This window comes from Anolis sagrei, chromosome 10 (assembly GCF_037176765.1).
Source record: "Anolis sagrei isolate rAnoSag1 chromosome 10, rAnoSag1.mat, whole genome shotgun sequence".
NCBI classification, from domain to species: domain Eukaryota; kingdom Metazoa; phylum Chordata; class Lepidosauria; order Squamata; family Dactyloidae; genus Anolis; species Anolis sagrei.
Window position 1 is genome coordinate 18,067,343 of NC_090030.1, and position 20,664 is coordinate 18,088,006.

Here is a 20,664-nt window from a genome sequence, read left to right on the forward strand (position 1 = left end):
TGTACCATTTGTTAAACTTTTTCACAATTGATATTTTGAACTATCACCCAAATTTCATTTTTGCTTTTAAATAAAAATATGTAAACCTTTTTTTATTTTCAAAAAAAGGCAGTACCTATTGCATTGTTAATTTACAGAGTCCAAAACAAAACGTACATGGCAAGACAGTATTGTGGTCTAGAAAAGTGGTCATGTATTAAGTTAAAATCTGTGTAGCAGCAACTAGTTAACCGTATTCTTGAAAACCTTGCTTTTCTAGAGACTTATCTGTGCTTTTAAACCCTGCAGCATATATATATTTAAATATATATATATAGACCTCTATATATATTCTTTCTAATAACTGGGCTCCCGACATAAATTCAGAGATATCAACTATCTTTGCCAAACGTTACCTATATCATTGTGTGAGATGTAGATTATTAAGTTTAACCAAAATAGATTCCAATGCACAGTAATGACATCAAAACTTGAGAGCAGGATCTAATTGGTTATGTGTTGTCTAGGACCTTTTTTATTGGTTGGAAAAGGTGAGGCAACCCTTACTCCATACTTGTACAAGATGCAAGGTAGAGGAATACCAGCTGTGTGGTGCCTGAGGATTTTGTGTAATGCTTTCAACCCTTTCAGTCATCAGTGCTTCTAATTTATTAGTATATAGACTATTCGTACCAAGAACTAGTGTCATGCTCTTTAATGACCTAAGTGAGGCACCTGGCTTTGGACAAACATTTCCAATCGCCAATATTCCCAAAAAAGAAAGAAAAAGCCACCCCCTTCCCCACAACAGGCATAATCAGAAGAGAAATATTAGTAATGCTTTTTCTAAGTCTGAAGACCAAAAAAAGGGTGGCTCCAAGCAAAACAGGATTTTCCTTTTAAGATTCTCTCTAGAAAAGCTCTACAGCACACCAACATTGTAATGCAAGGGTAATACACAGCTCAAGAGTCTGCTTTTTTCGCCCCATCTGAACTGATTTTGTTTGTAAAAAAATCTCCAAAATCTATCATCCATGGAAATTGCTATACAGGGAGATGAAAGAGATTATTATTTTTTTAACTATAATTATGATACAACCGGATCTTCAGATCTACCTTTACATTCCAGATATTCTCAGCAACAATCGTAAATTTAAGAGGATTGTACAAAAATAAAGAGGATCCATAAAGGAAAAAAAAAATCTCTCATACCATAAAGTGAAATGCAGCAAAACAAAAGAGGAGAGGTCTTGATTTAGTACTGTCTCTCTCTCTTTCTCTCCCACAGAGTATAATGCTGTTCTTTCTGCTGGTGGAATCGCATCAGAACCTGCGCATGCATCAGCCTGGGAGGAGGGGATATGAGGCACGAGGGAAGGGGAGGCCACAGTCCCATCCTGCACATATTTATTTCCCAATATATTTCCAGGGACTCTTGTCCTCGTATCACCAGACAGGATGGAGGACTCCCTTTGCCTGGTTCTTTTTCTGAAAGGGGAAAAGTAAGAGGAGAGAGGACCCGCCACCCATCATTCAAACTGGTCTTTGGCAGTTTGCTCAAGCAGCTGCAGTTCTCCAAGCAATGGCTGATGGAGCAAAGGATGGAGCTGCTTTGTGAAGAGGGCCACAAACGCTGAGGAGTGAGCAGATGGCAGGAAGAGTAACTGGCCCTCCTTGGGGAAGGATGAGCCATGGCTTCGCCTATGGGGCATGCAAGAGGACAGGGAGACCCTGGGAGGAGCATGCAGCAGGGCTAGGGAGTTAGAGGAAAGACATCCACTCACTGCCTATTTAGAAGACAATGACAGCAGGGAGGTTGTGTGTTCTGTAGATCTCTAGTCCTGAAAATGTGACCCACAGAGTAGCAAGTCTCACAATTGTCACCTGTTGTTCCCATTCTTGCATATGGGTTTAGGACTGCCAAAAAAGCCACCCCACAACCCTTTCTAAAACATTTAAGCGATCACTTCAAGTACTAGGAAAGCAAACCCCATATTACATTGATTCTTGGGCAGCAAGTGACTTTCTCAAACAGAAACTGAGTGGGAGGGGAGGGGAAGGCATAGCCCAGGACACGATCAATCCTACCCCAGGGGGAGAGGGGCACAGAGAGAGATGCCTGTTGTCATCAAAACTCATCTATGACAAAAAGTTCATTCAAATCAGCACAACGGTAGACTCAACCACCACTCCATGAAAAATCATTCCCAGCAATGTGTGTCCATGTTCTGTGCCGGTAGAAGCGGACAGAGTTGGCTGGAGATGGGCTCTGCTTCCAAAAGCACCACATAGTGATGGAGATACCAGCTGGAAAGCCTGCTCTTCTCACAATGGTTTCCATGGCAATGCCATCAGTCTAGAAAAAGGAAAATACATATATTTTAATACAAGCAAAATCAGAGGAGAAAGATGCATCTCCTTAAAAAGTATTACTAGGAGTCTGTTCGCTTTCATTCATTCATTTCTAGGAACAATTTAGGAGTTATGGAACTCCTCAGAGAGAAGAGTTTACAATAAACCATTTCACATTCTGCATTATCAAGCATTTGGGTAGATTTCTCCTCTGATATACTATATGTTATTTGTACAGCTTCAACTACAGAGAAACAAGTAAAGGTAGTCTACATGCACGGTCTCTACATTCAATGCATGGTGATCAAGAAGGAAACACTGAAGACTCATAGATATAGACTTTTAAAAAAAATGTTGCTGAAGTAATTGAGACTTTTATCAACTATGCATAGGAAGGTTACAGTAATCTATATTCTCTGTACTATACTATTTATTTAGATGCATCCCACCCGCACATACATGGGTCAATGTGTGGTTTGTTTCTCTCTGGTACGATTATAGCTGTAGCCACATTCTCAATGTTAAACCATGATGAAAACAGACATTGTTAGTATTAAAAAGGAATGATTTCCAAAAACAGTAGCAATTCAATTGCTGACATTTAAAAAATCAAATCAAGTCTTTAAACAAATATGCTAGGAATTCAAGGAATGTGGAACATTCCAATCTAGAACAACCCCCCATGTGACAGTTTGATTGAAGCAATTTTTTAATGGTGGGGAGGAATCACATGTAATGTGCTGGTGAATTAGTGAAATGGAGCAAGGTGTGGACAATACGCAAAGTAAAGGTAAAGGTTTCCCCTGACATTAAGTCTAGTTGTGTCCAACTCTGGGGGGTGGGGCTAATCTCCATTTCTAAGCCAAAGAGCTGGCATTGTCCATAGACACCTCAAGTTCATGTGGCCAGTATGACTGCATGGAGCACCGTTACCTTCCCGCAGAAGAAGTACCTACTGATGTACTCACATTTGCACGTTTTTAAACTGCTAGGTTGGCAGAAGCTGGGCCACCTAACAGTGGGAACTCACCCACTCCTCAGATTCAAACTGCAAACTTTTCAATCAGCAAGTTCAGCAGTTTAACCCACTGCACCACGAAGGGACCCTTTTGGACAATATGTAGGTCACCTGAAAGTCTGGACAGTTTTCTGTGTTGTCCCACAAACAAACAAAAAAGATGGCAGTGGCAAAAATCACTGTGTGAAAGAGCTGAGCTGGAGCACAAATCTTGACCAGGCAAATGAATTCTTGGCCACTTGAACTTGCAGGCTCATGGCTGAACCCAGAAGGACATAGAAGTTGTGAACCAGTGCCCTTGCCTTTCAAGTTAACAGAAACACCCCTGTCTTGCCCAGATTGAGCTGCAATACATAATTTGTGCACTAAGCCCCTCAAACTCTATGGTATTAGTAAGAGGAAGAGTGTCACTGAATGACACATTTGTCAATGAAACTTTTTGAATGGAAGCAATGTTATCTGCCTCTTCAATATGTTTAATACATTCTCCTGAAAGTTTCCTTCTAAAATCCTACGTAGGCTTTGAAGATATGATTTGCCACTTAAGGCCAAAGAGTTCATACACATAAATCCTAAAGATTATTTTAAGAACTTGGAGACCTTAGTTATTTCATAAACTAGAAATTTTTCCTCCTTGCTGGCAGGAAATGGTACTTTGCAAAAGTAGAAAAGGGGGCTGAACAAACTGACGGTCATAAATCTGCCACTGATATGTGATCCTTTCCTCTCAAAATAAGAGATATATCCGGTCTTTATTGTTCCAGCTAATTTGCTGAATCCATATACTGAGTCAGGCACACCTAGGTCCTGGGTGCATGTACTATCAGGGCCATATTCCCTTTTCCTTTCATTTATTGACTTTTCTGGATTATTCTGTTCTCAAAGCTCCGCTGGATGGTTCAAACAAGCACAATTGTGGCAAACATTGTGCTTGGGCCGGTCTTTAGTACAGCAGGTTAATTGCCAGCTGAAGTAAATCTTGCCAACTGAAAGGTTGACAGTTCGAAGCCCAGGTTAGCTCCTGGCCTTTAGCCCAGCTTCTGCCTACCTAGCAGTTTCAAAAACAGCAATGTGAGTAGATAAATAGGTACCACTTAAGCGGGGAGATATTTAAGACACCCATAAGAAAATGCCAGAAAAATGCCAGTGATCAAGGAGGAAGTTATGAACAAAGCTCTTTGGCAGGGTAAGTGGAACAATAGCACCCCTCCCCCCCTCCCGGTGACCAGAACCAAGCACAGCCTCCAAGATGCTGAAGGTGGGAAAGTCTATATCTATGTACAGGTTTCTGTCTTTTTAATGTATAACGGCATTGAATGTTTGCCGTATATGTGTTTTGTGATCCACTCTGAGTCCCCTTCGGGGTGAGAAGGGCAGAATATAAATACTGTAAATAAATAAATAAATGTATGCAGCCACCAAACTGTTTTGGTAGCTGGCAAGTCCTATAGAGCCTCTGTCACAGGTAAAAAAAAATTGATAGGAAATGGACACTTTCTTATCCTGGACAGCTACAGAAACAACTGAAAACAAGATGCAGAATCCCCCTCCACACACTCACACCAGGAAAACAAAACCCAGAAATGGACCTCCGGGTTCATTTTCAAACATGTTTCCCTGCATTTTCAGGTCTGGTGTGGCTCATAGTTAGTCCTGGGGGGGGGGGGGGGGGAGAGAGAAAGAGCCGGAAGTTGCTTATCCTTAAACTAGAAGATCAAAGCAAACTACAGTACTTAATATTTCCATAGGAAAGAAGCCCTTTCTTTCCACATTCTCCTATTAATGCTGATATCTTTAAATCCCCCTCTTTTTATTTTAAGGAAAAAAACCTGCTTAGAGCAGAGGAGTCATGTCATGAAGCAGAGCTTATGCACAAAATTAAAAACTTCACTCAGCATCTCTATAAATGCCAGTTCAACAGTAAACACGCCCCAATACATCCCTTGCACTTAGCCCTAAGCAGCATTCACTACAATACCATTATCTATAAGCTCTGGACAAGCCCTTGAACAAAAGACTGGAGAAAGTTCCACTTATCCAAGATTTCATGGAACACAAACTATCCTGCAAACAATGACAAACAAGCCAACCATGTGTTGAATAAATGGCATATGGTTATAATCAGAACAGTAAAAAAAGTGGGAGATGTCTGTACTTACAGCAACCTTTTGTAGGGAATCATATAAACCTGAATATTTTCCTGGCAGTCAACCACATCAGGAATTGAACAGAAGCCCTACATTACATTCAAGAGTTAACAAAAGCATACCTTCTTCTTATTATTATTTCAACACAGTGTGAAAGAGATGTAGACTAAGTACTTTGGAATTTGCCAGATCACCAGTTCAACCTAAAGCCTAGTTTAGACTTTGGCTCCCTGAAAACAACTTCTGTTGTGTCAGTCTTAGAAGGGTGTCATCCCATTCATGCTGGCAATAATTTGAGATTCAATTGAACACATACTCATATATAAATATAAGGACGCCTACGCCTCTTCCAAAGAGAAGAAGGAAATTAGTCTTCAGGAATTCATACAAACATTTCTAATAAAACCCAATGCACTACCTAATAAAATGCCACACCGATGCAGAAACTTCAACAGGCTTTCAAGGATGCATCTTGTAGCAGTTTGCTCCCAAACTCCCAGGAACTTTGCGTCAGCACCAATGAACATGAGTTGCTGCAAAAGATCCCCTTTTTACACATATACCCTACACACTACTTGCACTCTTTAATCTTTACTTTTACCACCCTAAAAGTATAAAAATTACTAACCATCTACCAGCCCATTTCATCTGCCTTAGCACAGTTTAAAGAAAAGAGAGCTGTGTTTATGAAATGGTAACCTATAAAAGTAAAAGAAAGTACTGTTCCACAACTCACTTAGATCATAGACAGTGTAGTTTTCAACATCAATACCTATTCCAGCACCTGAATCCCAAAGTTGCCAATGGTAACATATGTAACCATACCTTGTAAAACATTTACATAACACCAGTAGGACACTGCTTGTAGTATTAGAACTCCTCCCTGCATAAATAAGACTCAGCCTATATGTATCTACAATAATTTTATGTCACAATTATGCTGTATCAATAATTCTTTGGAAACAAAATATGGTTGCTACTAGTATGGTCCAGTGACCAAAATGCAGCTTTGCACTTTGATGAACTAAATTCCAAAGATGTTATAAACCCGGCTTAATAAAATGACCTCACAATGGAACTACCATATATAGTAATGTACATAGTCATGTATAAGTCAATCTCCAGTAAACATTAAGCGTAGATTTGGGAGCCAAAATGATGTATTTGGATATGGCGTGTGGATATGATGAGGGTTATTCCACAGAGATGGGAAGGCATCAATGGGGCCTCATGGGCCAGCCTCCTAGCTTTTTCCCAGTCAGGCATTCAAAAGGGGCAAGGGTGCCATTACAGTGGAGAACACAGTGGCTCAATGCATATTTGGTTCTCCTGGGATGGAATACGCTCTTACCTTTTGCCACTCCATTCAGAGAAGGGGGTGATTTCCTTTTTTACTCACTTTGACCAGGTTTATCGGGCTCATTTTTTTGTCTAACATTTCCAGACTTATACATCAATACATAGGGCATATATTAGTGATTCCCAATTTGTGGTCTGTGAACCACCAGTGGTCCACAAGAACTAAAATATGTTCCGCGGTCTCACCGTTACACCATTGAAACAAAAGCGACTGGTCTCACGAAAACCTCTTGTAGTGCCAAGGCTTATTAAATATAGTTTTCTGTGGGCAGGCAGATGGCAACTACTGGTTGGCATATTTTCTGTATCAGCAAATAGAGCTGATGTGGTCTATCCAATGCATATAACCAAATAACCAAACCAAATCTAAAGTTGACCAAAAACTGATTTGTAACCCTTTTGGTACTAATGTTGGAGAGTGGTCCCTGGTCAAGTAGTTTCTAGTCAAAAAAAGGTTGGGAACCACTGGTATATATCTATTTCTGTTGTGGATCTTCAAAATCCCAAAGCGCAGGCAGTGTCCCTGTATGACAGTGGTTCCCAACTTTTTTTTGATCAGGGCCCACTTTGACCTGGAATCACTTGACCAGGGACCACTCTTCAACATTAGTACCAAAAGGGGCGGGGCTGGTCAGCTCTGTGGAAAGGAGACGAAATAAAACAAATAAAATAAAATAAAGGGGAAGGAGGTTTGCAGGCCAGATTTTTGTTCTCATTGCCCAACCCACAGGCTGGGTACCACTGCTGTAAGACAAAGTGATAATTTGGTTGTTGTTGGTTTTTTCGGGCTATATGGACATGTTCTAGATGTTTCGCCTGCATCTATGGCTGGCATCCTCAGAGGTTGTGAGGTCTGTTGGAAACTAGGAAATTTGAGTTTATATATCTGTGGAATGCCCAGGGTGGGAGAAAGAACTCTTGCCTGTTGGAGCTAAGTGTGAATGTTTCAGTTGGACACCTTGATTAGTGATAATTTCATTTCCAGCAGAATAGCAGGTGATATTGCTCCTTTCATTGCCTAGGTTTTCATTTGGAATAGAAACATGGCCCTTTCTAGAACTGGAGCAGTAGTCCGGCAGCTGCTGAACAGCTGAGGGATGGCAATTTTCATTCTCAACTATGGCGGTCCCTTTGGCACAACCTGTTGTCCAACAATATTTGGCAAGACACTATTCCTACCTTTGATTTAGAACATGTCTACAGGAAAAATGGTTCCAGGTATTGTACCTGAGAATCCACTGCACAGCAAAAAGCATATAGTGAAAATCAGCTTGAAATAATTTCTCATCTGTAAAATGGGAATAAAGGTTACATGACTGTTGTAAGGATATAATTGCCTTTTTAAAGAAAACACTGCACATGAAACATTCCAAAGGGAGACTTTCAACATTCATTATAATGTTGTTGAGGAGCGTTGATCTTAACAAGGACTTCTTAGGGAAATTCTGAAGCATCGACAGGATTTCCTCATAGTACTAGTCTTTTTATAAAAGGCACGACCTAGCCTCCCACCCCATTCAACACATTCTGATCAGCAGGACTGCACTCCATGTTATTTTCACTCATACTGAAATTCTCCGCCAATTGAGTCAGTTTTCATTCTGATTTTCCATTAGTTTAGATTATAGTAACACCTTAGATGTGTATAAACCTTTCTGCGCCATTATCTTGGAAAACTAGTGCTGGTGACCTATATATTATTTTAGTAAAACCCAGGAAAAAGTCACTCTCTGATCTTCACAGCTGTGAATACCTTGAAAAACAGTTCCCTAAGCATGTTCTCCTAAGCAAAGCTTTGTAAAAAGTTGTCAGAAAATGCCCCAGCAGGTTAGCTTTCTATATCTTTGGATGACTTTCATGCCAGAAAAAAGCCATTAGCTCAGTAGTTGCTGGACTTAAAGGAACCACAAAGCAGAGAGCTGAACTGCCAGAAAGATTTGATACAAGTCTGAATGTAGAAGATGCTACAATTCAGTAGCTACTCACACCACAGAGGTAGGAAAGAATTGAAAAAACAGTATGAACTTTAGGCAGGAAAGCACAGGAGACCAGGGGACTGCAATGGCTGTTTAGGACATCTGGGAAAGGGGCACTCAAATTACTACCCCACTATAGATAAAAAAGGTGTTGCTCTCAGGGTATTTGCTCCCAGGGAAATTCTACCATTTTGTAGACTTCCTGGGCCTCTGTAAGCCCAAGACAGGCCCTTTTTTTTCTAAACCAGGATGTTACAGGACAAGAAGTCACTTCTGGTTTATTTCCAGGTTTTTAAAAGTCCTTCCTAGGCCTAAAATTGCCCAGGAGGCCCCCAAAACAAAGCAACACATGCCACCTCACCTAGGAGGGCATTTGGGTGCAATATTGTCCCTCGGGGGCTGGTGAGGCCGCATGTGACCCCTGGGCCAAAATTTTCCCACTCCTGGAATATAATACCCAAAAAAGGATAATGTTTGAAGCTTCCTTACAATACCAGTGTATCAAATCAATGGTCCATTTGGTTTTGTGTTGCCCACAATGGTTGGTAACAACTCTCTCAAAGTTTCTGAATTGAGGTTTTCTCACTCAATTGTTGGAGGAAAGTTCTGAGAGTGCCTTGGACCGCGAGAAGATCTAACCAGTCCATACTTCAGGAAATAAAGCCCGACTGCTCATTGGAGGGAAGGATGTTACAGACAAAGTTGAAGTACTTTGGCCACATAATGAGGAGAGGAAAGCTTAGAGAAGACAATGATGCTGGGGGAAATGGAAGGGAAAAGGAAGAGGGGCCGACCAAGGGCAAGATGGATGGATGGTATCCTTGAAGTGACTGGCTTGACCTTGAAGGAGCTGGGGGTAGTGACGGCCGACAGGGAGCTCCAGCGTGTGCTGGTCCATGAGGTCACAAAGAGTCAGAAGCTACTGAACGAATAAAAAACAACAACACTCATACCTGAAGATACCACAGATTAAATTTGCGACCTTCTGGAAGCAAAGCAGGTATTCCATTTCCAAAATACAGATAAACCTCAAAGACTAGAAACTCACAAGAGCTTCAAATAATGACACTGTTAGCCAATTATTTTCTGCACTTCAGGAACTGAAGAACACTCATTTCAGTCCCCATGTCAGTGTGGACACTGGCTGTCTCCATTATTATCTTACTTTCAAAGTATTGAAACATGAACCAATAACTATTTCCACAAAAACCTTGGTCCTTATCTGAATGCTTCCTGAGATAAAATGCTTTTATTCGAAAGGAACATCTTAGAGAGGAGAAGCTACAATGTAAGACAAAAGCTTCATAAAGGGAAATTTGGTTTTGAGTTTTGAGATACCCAGGAAAATACCAAATATGATAGTATTCCACACATATCGTGTCACTGAACAGTGGGAAGGCAATACCAGTGATGTTACTCAACAGAAAATGTGGCTCAAAACTCTCTCTTCTACAAACCTATACTTTGACAAAATTATCCCAGTTCAGACAAGTCTCTCAGATACTTAATTCTCAAGGCATGGTGGCAACAGGGAAAAGAAGGGACAGTATTCAACACAAACTATACAGTTTCTCACAGACAATGTATGGGTATTGTCCTTTCTTAGTTTCTCACAGAACACCTGCTTAACGTTTCTTGCTGTCTCTGTGTGTATATAAACACACACACACATTTGCCCATTTAGATCTGCAAGTGGATCAGAGTCACCCATTTTGTTCTCAAACACTGTGACTCACCTTTGTGAGGTTTGTGTGACTTTCCTTCTCTTCTTCCTCCTCTCTGTTCCATACCATAAAAATGTGTAATTAAAAAAAACAAACTCTGCTCCACTTTTAACAAAATGTTAGCTGATACCATCCTATTTTTACAACTTTAACCCCACATCTTCTCCTTAGAACCTCTTACACCAAGACTGAATTCTAGGCCACATGGGTACCAATCTAATCCTCTTTAGTTATAATGGGTGGGTGATACAAGCTAAGCTTTTGGGCCTGGCTCATTCTTCACCTGCTAAAACTTCCTATCATTCTTTCAAACAGCAATGTCCCTCCAAAATCCCATGAAATTTAATGCCATATCACTTCAGGATGAAGACAATCTTAGGCTGCAGAATGCTAGAAACAGGATCTATAGCACCCACAGCTCCCATTTAAGGAACCCAGTTACTGTAGCTTATTCTGGTTTGCTTCACAAACTCCTACAACTGCTGAGATTCCCTGTTGCAAAAGTGTCCTAGCAACAAACTGACCAAATGCTTTTCACTATTTTCAATTTAAGCTTTCAGACGCCAAAGTCCAGTGCTCAGCTAAGCTTGCAATGAGACACCAACAGTTTCAACAAGGCAAGGATATCATGGTGTAAAAGCACAATTTTAAGAATGTAACCAGCCTTGTTAACTAGTTACAATGAATCCCTTGATGTACAGAAAGCTGCCTCTTTGTTATTCTAAAGCACCAGAAAAACTGTCAACAAAGCAAGGGAATGAGGCAGCATCCCACCTAGGAATGTGCACTATTTTCCAACATTGATTAGCAGCCTCAATGGAAGTTAATAGGTTGCATGCCTTTTGTCAGGCAGCTTGAAAGAATGTGAGCACAACAACAAGCCTGAGCAATAACTAGAGTAATATCAGAACTGAACCACCACCATTAAATCTGGTTTATAATGATTAACTGAAATGGCACGAGCAACCTTTCTATAGTATCATTATGCTTTTCTGCTCTGGTCCATATATGTTATGCTTGAACAATAAAGATGTCATTTGGGAGTATATTAAAAATTCACACAATGTTGCAACAAGACACACACACACACACACCTGGATATTTTAAAACCCCAAACCCACTGTTTATGCATATAACCCCTGTTGAATTAATACACTGAAATCTAGCTTCCATGATCTACAAATGCCAAACTATTTGAAACTTCTGTCAGTGACACAAAATTCAAAAGTGTTGAAAACTGACATATACTTCTCTGGCTTTTGGAAAGTTATTTCCCATGCAATGTTTCACTCTGGAGCAAGAATACTACTAGTCTTGAAAATCTGTAAGCAAGTACAAGCTGCACATGATCATGGGAGTTTGTAGAGCACGAGGCAAAATAGTCTTAAAGTGGCAGAGTTACAGATTGCTTTATCTGTTTTCTTTCACTGGTTTTCAAGAAGCAGGTGAACAATACTTTGCATTTTCAGGCACAACTTTAAGGTATGCAAAAATAACATTCTCTGATCAACTGGAAACGGATGTGTGCCCACTGCCCCTTCCATTCAGATTACATGAGCTGCCCTTGGGTTGTCAGCAATCCCTTGAAATAAGGCATGCAAAACCAGGCTCAGACTCCTATATCCTATGTTTTCCAAAGTGGCCATCATGGTAAACTGGGGCTTTGAGAATCTAGGACAATGTAGTTCAATATAACCAAGTTTTACCTAGGCAGGGTGTTTGTGTGACTTGAGGAAGAGGACTTGAGAAGAGTTTGTAATCCTTTTCTCCCACCTGATGCTCTCCCATTGCAGCTTCATCTCAAACTTTTGCAGGATGGGCAGCACACCCACTTCTCTCCTCCTAATTTCACCCTCACGAAATGGTTTTTCTTTAGCAGAAATGACTGCTGCTTTGCTACTTTCACTTATGTGTAGTGTTCAGTTATGCTTACAAGAAGTCACCTTCATTTACCACAGAAGGAACATTGTTCTTCCTTCCTCAGTGATATGGAACAAGCTTTCAACTCTACCCATTCACAAAACTGATGGAGGAGGGGGAGAATAATAATCCTAACAGAAGATGAACCATGCTCAAACTTTTAAATTTTTATCAAGGTAACATCTGCAATAGCAGATTCCCAGATTAGTTTAGTGTTTACACCTTATTTTATTTTTCTGGTTATTTAATGTTTAATGTTATTTTACTTAAGTGATATTTGTCTTTACTGTTCTAATGTAGCAAAATCATACTACTTATTTTTCACTTTAATGTTGAAATCTGAAATATATACAGAAAGTCAATCAAGGGGGGGTTTGTATACTTGCTCCCCAGTCACTGCTAGGAGAAGTCCCTGACTTCTAACAATTAAACTTGAGGAGTTCAACAATTTATTGTATTAATAGTTTTATGCTGCTGAAGTACAAGCACATTCAAGTTTTATTTATGTAAATCATACAGAGTTTTGTGTCACAGAGAGGAAATCTCTGTCACATTGGGGGGAAAGCATGTACATCACTCCAAAATGCTACACAAACTGATTAGAAAAATGGAAGTGAGTTCAACAATGGTGACCTGAAGCTCAAGCCTAGTTTCAGAGGTTTAGGCAGACATAGGCAACTTGGCTACCTGAAAAACAACCATTCAAAATGCAAGGTCTCAAGTGTTTACATACATATGTAAGGCCACTTATATTCTAGGCATTTCTGAAAGGGGTTTGATTATGTTTTTTTTAAAAAAATAGTATGTCTTCAAAATAAGTGGGGAATAGATCAGAAAAAATAAAAATATACTCATCTCTTTCCTATTTTTTCTCATCTTTTTCTGCAGTGAGATTTCCCACATATTTTGAAGACATGCTATTTATTTATTTATTTTTAAAAAAAACAAACCTTAGTCAAAACCCATTTCAGAAATGTCTAGGATATAAGTTGGCCTCTAATTGGAGTGCACTGAAATCAAATTTGGATATTAGTAAGTTGAGATACAGACTATGGCAGATAAAAAAAATACATCTACCAAGCCCTGAAGTAGCAGAAGTAAACATTTCTATGAGGAAGGCATACTGTGAGGTTCATTTTTTACCCCCTGCTCTGAGTGAAAGGACACAAAAGCACCAGAATTAGAAACTACCTACTGGTATACTGCAACACAATCACACCATATTTTTTTTTGCTTTCCCATTCCACCTTCTTTGTTGTTCTCTTGGTGCCACTAACCAAGGAAAGACATTTCAAACCTGCCAGACCAAAATAGCAAGAATTTTTCTTCTCTCCTGCTCCTGGAATTGGTTTTGTTTTAATATTTAACAGAGAGATGAAAACAGCAATCCCTTGACTACAAGTCAGCTCAGAGTCAATGTGCTTGGAACTCTTGATTGTGAAGCCTGACTAGAGCAAAGCATTGTTCCTAGAAAACCTGTATAAGTATGAGAACTTTAGAGCAAGGAAATAAACCTCATTCGCCCAAAATATTCCAGGACTCAACTAATCTTGTGACTGATTTTCTCCTTGTTTAGGTCATTCAAGTTCTCTGAACAGAATCCTCATCCAGGACACACAGGTAAACAGAAACTAGTCATCTACAAAGTGCTGCCAGTTTAATTTGCTCTTCTCAACTGCTCTCTTTAGGCTTCAGTTGCAGTCCTAACAAGGACATGTTTTCAACAGATGTTGAGAAAGCGTTTTAAGTTTAAATGCAACAGTATGTTCAGGTCTGGGCAGTCAGCCCCCCTCCTCCATATTTGTCTTCTGTTGTCACTGTTACGGGCAAAGTACGAACTCTTCTGAAAACCTCTGGCAGACACCAAGGTCATTACAGATCTTCATTACTTTTTATTTCAATTAAATAAAACTTTACTCACAGGATTTTCCCTAAATATTATTTGCTAGCTTAGAAGAACGATGGAACAACTTGGGTTCAGCCAGACAGGGAAAGAATTAGGAGTGTTGAGGCATAAAAGCCAGTTCAGAATGTTACCTTTCCCCAATATTATACTCTGTAAGGATCTGAACTTTTTCCAACAATGGATCCTCAAATGTTAAGATTAAAAATTCCACTATCCTGAACCATTGGGGCAGTGGTGATGGATGATAGAAGCTTTATCTCCATTCAGCAAGGTTAGGAAAAGTTGCCTAGAAGCCTCCAGAATGAACTAAGGCATAAACAGAAGTCTTCATTCAACATTTCAGACAGTTTTATAAAAGACCAAAACATTTTTTTAAATTTCTACACATAAACCAAGCTAGAAATAACCTAAAATTGGATTTAATTAATTATGTTTTCAAATGAAAGCATATAAAACATTAGGGCTATATAGTTTACGACCCTAGTTCACCATAACACCTGCTTAAAGATGGTAGCAAAAATATTCCAGGCTGTTTATGACTGTCAGAACACTACAGAGATATTACTAGACAAGTCTTACAAACTGGAAGGTACCCCTCTCTGTGTTTATTTTATTTGTTGATATGTTAAATATGTAGCTTACATCTTGAACATGTATGTATGCATACCTTAAAGAAAACCAAGTTCTTTCAAAAAGTTATTACCAACCTCACATGACAAATGACAAACCTGTCTAAGGTGCAACCTTATATACACTGATTTGTAAGTGAACCCCACTGAATTCAGAAATAAAAACACCTCAAAGTAAAACACACAAAATAACTTTTGGAAAATTACAGGTGGGAGAGTGCCAATAGACAATGTGCTGAGATGTGCAACCTTCCCACAAAACTTTTTCCTCAAAACATTTAGAACACAATCATTATTCCCCTCCTCTTATATTCAGGGATATGTACCTATATTTCAGATAACAGAATGATCAACACAATGCATCAAGTTATGCACAAACTGTGAAGAACCTATGCCATGCCTCTGGAAACAATACCTTCTCCAGGTCCTCAGAAAGCTCATTTTTTCACGCAACTTCTCTGAAAACTGTAACATGAAACTCAACAGTATTCAAACTAACTGCATTAGTCTCTCACAGAATAAAAGATCAAGGGGGAGAGAAAGAAAAGAAGGAACGTGGCTTCACTTTTAAGACTAACTGGTTTTCTTTTCACATGAGCTTTCATGGATATAAACCTAATTCTGAAATTTTAGTTTGGATCCATTTCATTCTCATGGGAAAATGAAGGCCAGTTCGTCTTAAAGTTGATGTTGCCATGATTCTTTTTCCCTCCCTCGTTTTTATGCAGAAGTATTCAGATTCAACATTAAAAGTCTGTTCCTTAGAAGAGCCAATGTAGCTAGTGATATTTTTGGAGAGTCAATGCCCACAGAATAATAAAATCATCGAAGCACACGTGAAACACCTACAGAAGGAATTTACAGACTTTGATGATCTACTTTGGTTAGAACCTTATGATCCACCAGAGTTTTGTGCCAAATAGTGACTCAGAGTGGGTTGTGTCAGAATTGAGGGACGTAATGGTACATGGTACATGTTTGTCCTGGCCTGAATATCCTGAAGGCAACAGATCCCATTTGATCTTGAAAACTAAGCAGGGCCAGCCCTGGTTTATACTGGAATGGGAGACAGTCAATGAACAACATGGACACTCAGCTCTATTTTAGAAGGAGGGATTGGCAAAAAATAACTCCCAAGCATTTATTGATTGAGAAAATCCAGAGAATCTCCAAGCTTTTCTTACACAGAGAAAATTATTCCTGGCTTTCCCATGAGCCTTCTTCTTCAGTAACATAAAGAGAAGGGAGCTGTCAAAGTTTTTGCTGCCACTATTCAGAAATCCTTTTTGCCTATTGCCAAAATTTACCAGAAGATTCTGATCTAATGTCTGGCCATCCCTGACTTATGGTTACCTATATAGCTTTATTACTTTATCCCCCAGATGTATGACAATTTTGGCAAAATTAGCAACCACCTAACTAAGCTATTTAAATATAGCAAGTTACTATGACCCAGCTCTTTGGTTCGGATTGCATGCATTCAATGACACTACCCAATGAAAAGAGTGTGTTAAATGGAAAGAGTAGCCATTTTTAAAGAGAAAGCTGTGGTTCACATTAATGTACTCACATTACACAGGCATTCCACACTTTGGTAAATGTTTGCAAACACTACAAACCTTTTCTTGCAGAGTTGCACTTCAGGCCGTCTGATCTGCTGAAGTCTATGCTTACATACACTCCACTTTCGAGATTCAGAGTACCATTCGGGAGGTGGCAGTTTGGTGTATTTGGGCTCTCCTCACAGTTTAAAGGGTTCTCCCGTAAATTGAGAGCTATATAGTTCAAGCCATTCTGAAACCCAGTTGAAGTATCTCTGGACATCTTGCTTTCATGGCCATCTGAAATGTGTTCTTCGGGTTTCAGCCACACATTGTCAAAAGAGGCAGAGCTGTGCCTTTTACTACTGTCAGTAAAGAAAGATGAGGAAGTGGTAACAGTGGCAGCAGAAGAAAAGGTTTCAGAGCTATGCCGCCTCCTTCCTTGCGGATCGGCACGAATAACTTTAGGTACTACAAGAGGATCAGGATTGGGAACAGGGAAATCACTTCCACCAGCATACTGATCAACAATGCAGAGTCTATTAACTATGGAAGGAGGACTATCAATCTTTAAGCCATTTTTGCTTTCCGTGTTAAATGGTCCAGGTGGTGTGGCTGCCATGCTGAAGGTCATCTCGGTATAGTCATCCATCCTACCACTTGCTGTGCTAACACAAGCAGTGCCGAAAGATAGCCTAGCGTAATCAGCATCAGGTGGGTTTCTGGGGATGCTGGAACTTGCATAAATAGAAATATCTGTCAAAGAGCTGGAGAGTTCTTTAGCAGCTTTGGGTGACTGAACATCAAGGTCCACACTCATATAGTCCGAAAGTGGTGACTGCCTATGGTCACTGCTGGATCCAAGAGACGAAGGAGATCCTTCCGCAGATAAAGAATATGGTGTATTACTGGCTTTTTCACCAAAGTCAATGTTTATATATTCTCCAGGGCTAGATGGCTCAAGTGGAATCGTACGATCATACATTCTTGGTATGGTGTTGCTACCTCTAGTACCAAGCGGAAGCCTTGTAGGCCTGATAACTCTGTTCTGTGCAAGGCCTTCATCTGAACTTTTTAGGAGAGATGCTTTGGAAAGACCATTAGTCAAGACGTCATTACTGATACTTTTGCCATTTTCAGACCCATCATACAATAATTTCCCAGGTGAAGACATTGGAACATACTCATCATGCTCACCATTTTCACCTGACACAGCCTTAAAGCTTCGCGGAAGAGAGAAATAAGAGCCAAAAGCTTTGGAACCAGAACTGCTTTGCATATAATTTGAATCACCAGGGTGTTTTGGAGCACCTGAGCTTCCAGGTGACATATCCATGTACTCATTGTTTGCCAATTTTTCACTGCCAGCTTTAGAATTAAATCCAGTTAAAGGACTCCGAATGGGAGAAGAAACTGCCCTAGGAAACATCATCATATACCCCTTGGAGTCAGCCTGAGTTGATGAACAAGAACTGTTTATCTGTTTTGGAACAGATACACTTTTTGGAGTCATTGGCAGATAATCGCTGTTGCTTGCAAGAGAAGATGCAACTCCTGGCATCATTGGCATGTATCCATCATCTCTGGCTTTATTCCTGTTTTGATTACATACAGATTCAAGGGCAGCTTCCCCATACTCGGCTTCAGGGTTATTTTTGAATTTTGGCGATTCAGAACAAGGCAGACGCCCATGGCTTCCAACAGGATCCTCATCTAATGAAGCTGCACTTTGGGATGTTCTCTGTTGTATACATGCAGGTTTGGTTAAAGAATAAGTTCTTTTTCTGAAGCATTTCTCAGCCTCCCGGTAATCATCTCTTGAGCTGTTATTATCCATTTGCTGCTTGCTCATAGACATGTATTCACTCAAGCAATTCTCTTCCCTGATTGGTGGTGTATTGCCCAAGGAATCGGGAGTATTACTTCTCACACGAAAGTACCTGAAGTCTCCGGGACTGGAGCCATATTCATCGGAAGAAATAAAGCCTCCATCACTTGGGGACCCACAAACAGAAGAGCTGGAAGGTCTCACAAGGGTATCAGAAGTTGATCCATGGCCACTGCTTGAAGAAACACTGATGGGGCTGGTTGTAGAAGGGAAATGAGATACTGGCAGGGAAGCTGACCTGGTGTGATAGGAGGAGCTGAATGCCGCTCTAACGTATCGCCCGCTGCCTTCCTGGCGGCCCAAATTCATCCTTGCAGTGTTGAGGTGAATCAGACTTCCGGTAACTGACCTGAACGGTCTCGTCATGGTCCCCTCCCCTTCACTGGAGGTTCGGAAGCGGTAAGAACTGCTACTCTTGGTGGTAGGAGGGGTTCCCCCAGTGACACTTTCCGTTCTGGACCTTCTTTGTAGGCCAGTCTGGCTGGGTGGCAGGTTGCCAAGGTGCCTCCTGGTTGTGATGAAGGAAATAGGGTTGGTGCTACTCCCTCCCCCAGAAGACTGGCTCTTGCTGCGAGGCCTGAATTCCGAGAAGGCTTTCAAAGCTTTCATAGTCTCGAGAAAGGTTTCGTGCATGTTCTGGGCCACCACCGAATCGTCGACTTGCATCCAAAGCTCCCCAGGCCCAATGGAGGCAGACCGGCCCACCTCGATGAAGAAGAAGTTTTCTGAGTGTCCACACCGGCGGATGTTCATCAGCTGCAAGTGGACGGAGGGCACCTCGGTGTTCAGCTTGACCAGGTGGATGGCCTTGCTCGAAAGGCACAGCCGGTAGACCCCGGTCAAGTTCTTCGTCTGGCCCAGCCCTTTCGGCTTGACGTTGACTTGCCACACTTCTTTGAACACGGTGCCCGGCCTCAGGTTGGCCCCGTAGTGCTCGTCATCATCATTATTGTCCAGCTGCAGGTCGCCGTGGTCTTCCTGTTCCAGAAAGCCCCGCTTGCTTTGGCTCATGAGTTCGCTGATGGCGTGGTACCAACCCTCCTGCTCCGCCTCGTTCTCGGCCACCATGGCAAAGTATTCATCCTTGGTGTAGAGGGCGATGATATGTTTGTGCTTGGCGTCGGCCCTCCGACTGACGGTGAAGCACTGGTACAGGGGGATCACCCGCTTGGGGGGCGGGCAGCACAGGGCCACGCCGGACGACGACGACGCGGATGATGCCGCCGCTCTGAGGCTACTCTTGAACTTCTTCTCGCTGTCGTAGTACTCCAGCCGCGCGGGGGCCAAGTGGCTCTCGGCCCGCAGCACGAAGTAGCGCTTGTGGCCGTGCTTCTGCTTGCGTAGGTAGCCACACTTGCGGACGTCGTCACCGGGGAGCGCAGAAGGGGCCCTCAGGGCGGAAAGGGTCCCCGTTCGGCCCAGGTTCCCGTCTGCCTCTTCCTCCTGGACCAGGCAAAGGGAGGAACTGGGGGACCTTCTCAGGAGGAGCATGAGAGGGTGGTGAGGAGCTGAGGCCAAGGTGTTGCCAGGCTCGAGCTCTGGCTCTTCCTCGCTGGGAGTCAGCCTAGACGAGGCGCTGGGCCTTGAAGCCTGGGTGAGGCCTTCCCCTCCAGGGCCTTGGCCCTCCTCCTCTCTGGGGCCCAGCATCCCGCTCGCCATCTTCCAGGCGGGAAAGGCGCCCTCCTCAGGGGCATAGAAGGCCTCGGCTCCCTCCTCGGCTGCCTCCTCGGCTGGCTCAAGCTCTGGCTCTTCCTCGCAGACCTCCTCCTCTCCCTCAGCGGCGGCGTCGACGGCTCCACGGCGAAAACATCACGTGACCCCCTGCGGGAGGGTGGGGAGAAGGTGGCGAAGGGTGAGTGAGAGAAAGAGAGAGAGAAAGAGGAGGAGGGAGGGCGGGACTTCTCCCACAACTCCCAGCCAATGGGAGCGCCAGCCCCTCCAATCAGCGCCTTCTCCCCATTGGTCGCTGGCAGTGAAAGGCGGGAGTTTCCTCCAATTGGAACCGAGGTCGGGTGTTCCTCTGTAGGTCCGTTGGAGGAGGAGAAGGAGTGAAGCGCAAACATACACAAGACGCCGTGACGGGCAGGAGCGCTAGCCAATCGGGGCGTGAGACGCGTACGAATCCGCCAACCAGGCGTTAAGGGGGCGTGTTCCGAAAGCCTACCTCCTACACACACTCTTTTTTTTTTTTCCATCCCTTCCCGCCCACGCAGGCCCCCTTCCCA

At 42.0% G+C, this 20,664-nt stretch overlaps 1 protein-coding gene across 1 annotated transcript; it reads right to left on the minus strand.

Moving 5' to 3' along the window:
* Positions 1–251: 251 nt before the first annotated feature.
* IRS4 (insulin receptor substrate 4) lies at positions 252–20,331 on the minus strand. Its single transcript, XM_060756213.2, has 2 exons — positions 16,630–20,331; positions 252–2,335 (listed from the first exon to the last, which is right to left on the minus strand). The coding sequence occupies exons 1-2, from the start codon at positions 20,096–20,098 to the stop codon at positions 2,331–2,333; spliced, it is 3,474 nt and encodes a 1,157-aa protein (XP_060612196.2). The 5' UTR covers positions 20,099–20,331; the 3' UTR covers positions 252–2,330.
* Between the last annotated feature and the right edge of the window lie 333 nt (positions 20,332–20,664).

Excerpts from the sequence above, each read along its gene's own strand:
- IRS4 (XM_060756213.2), bottom strand. The coding sequence starts at position 20,098 with ATGGCGAGCGGGATGCTGGGCCCCAGAGAGGAGGAGGGCCAAGGCCCT.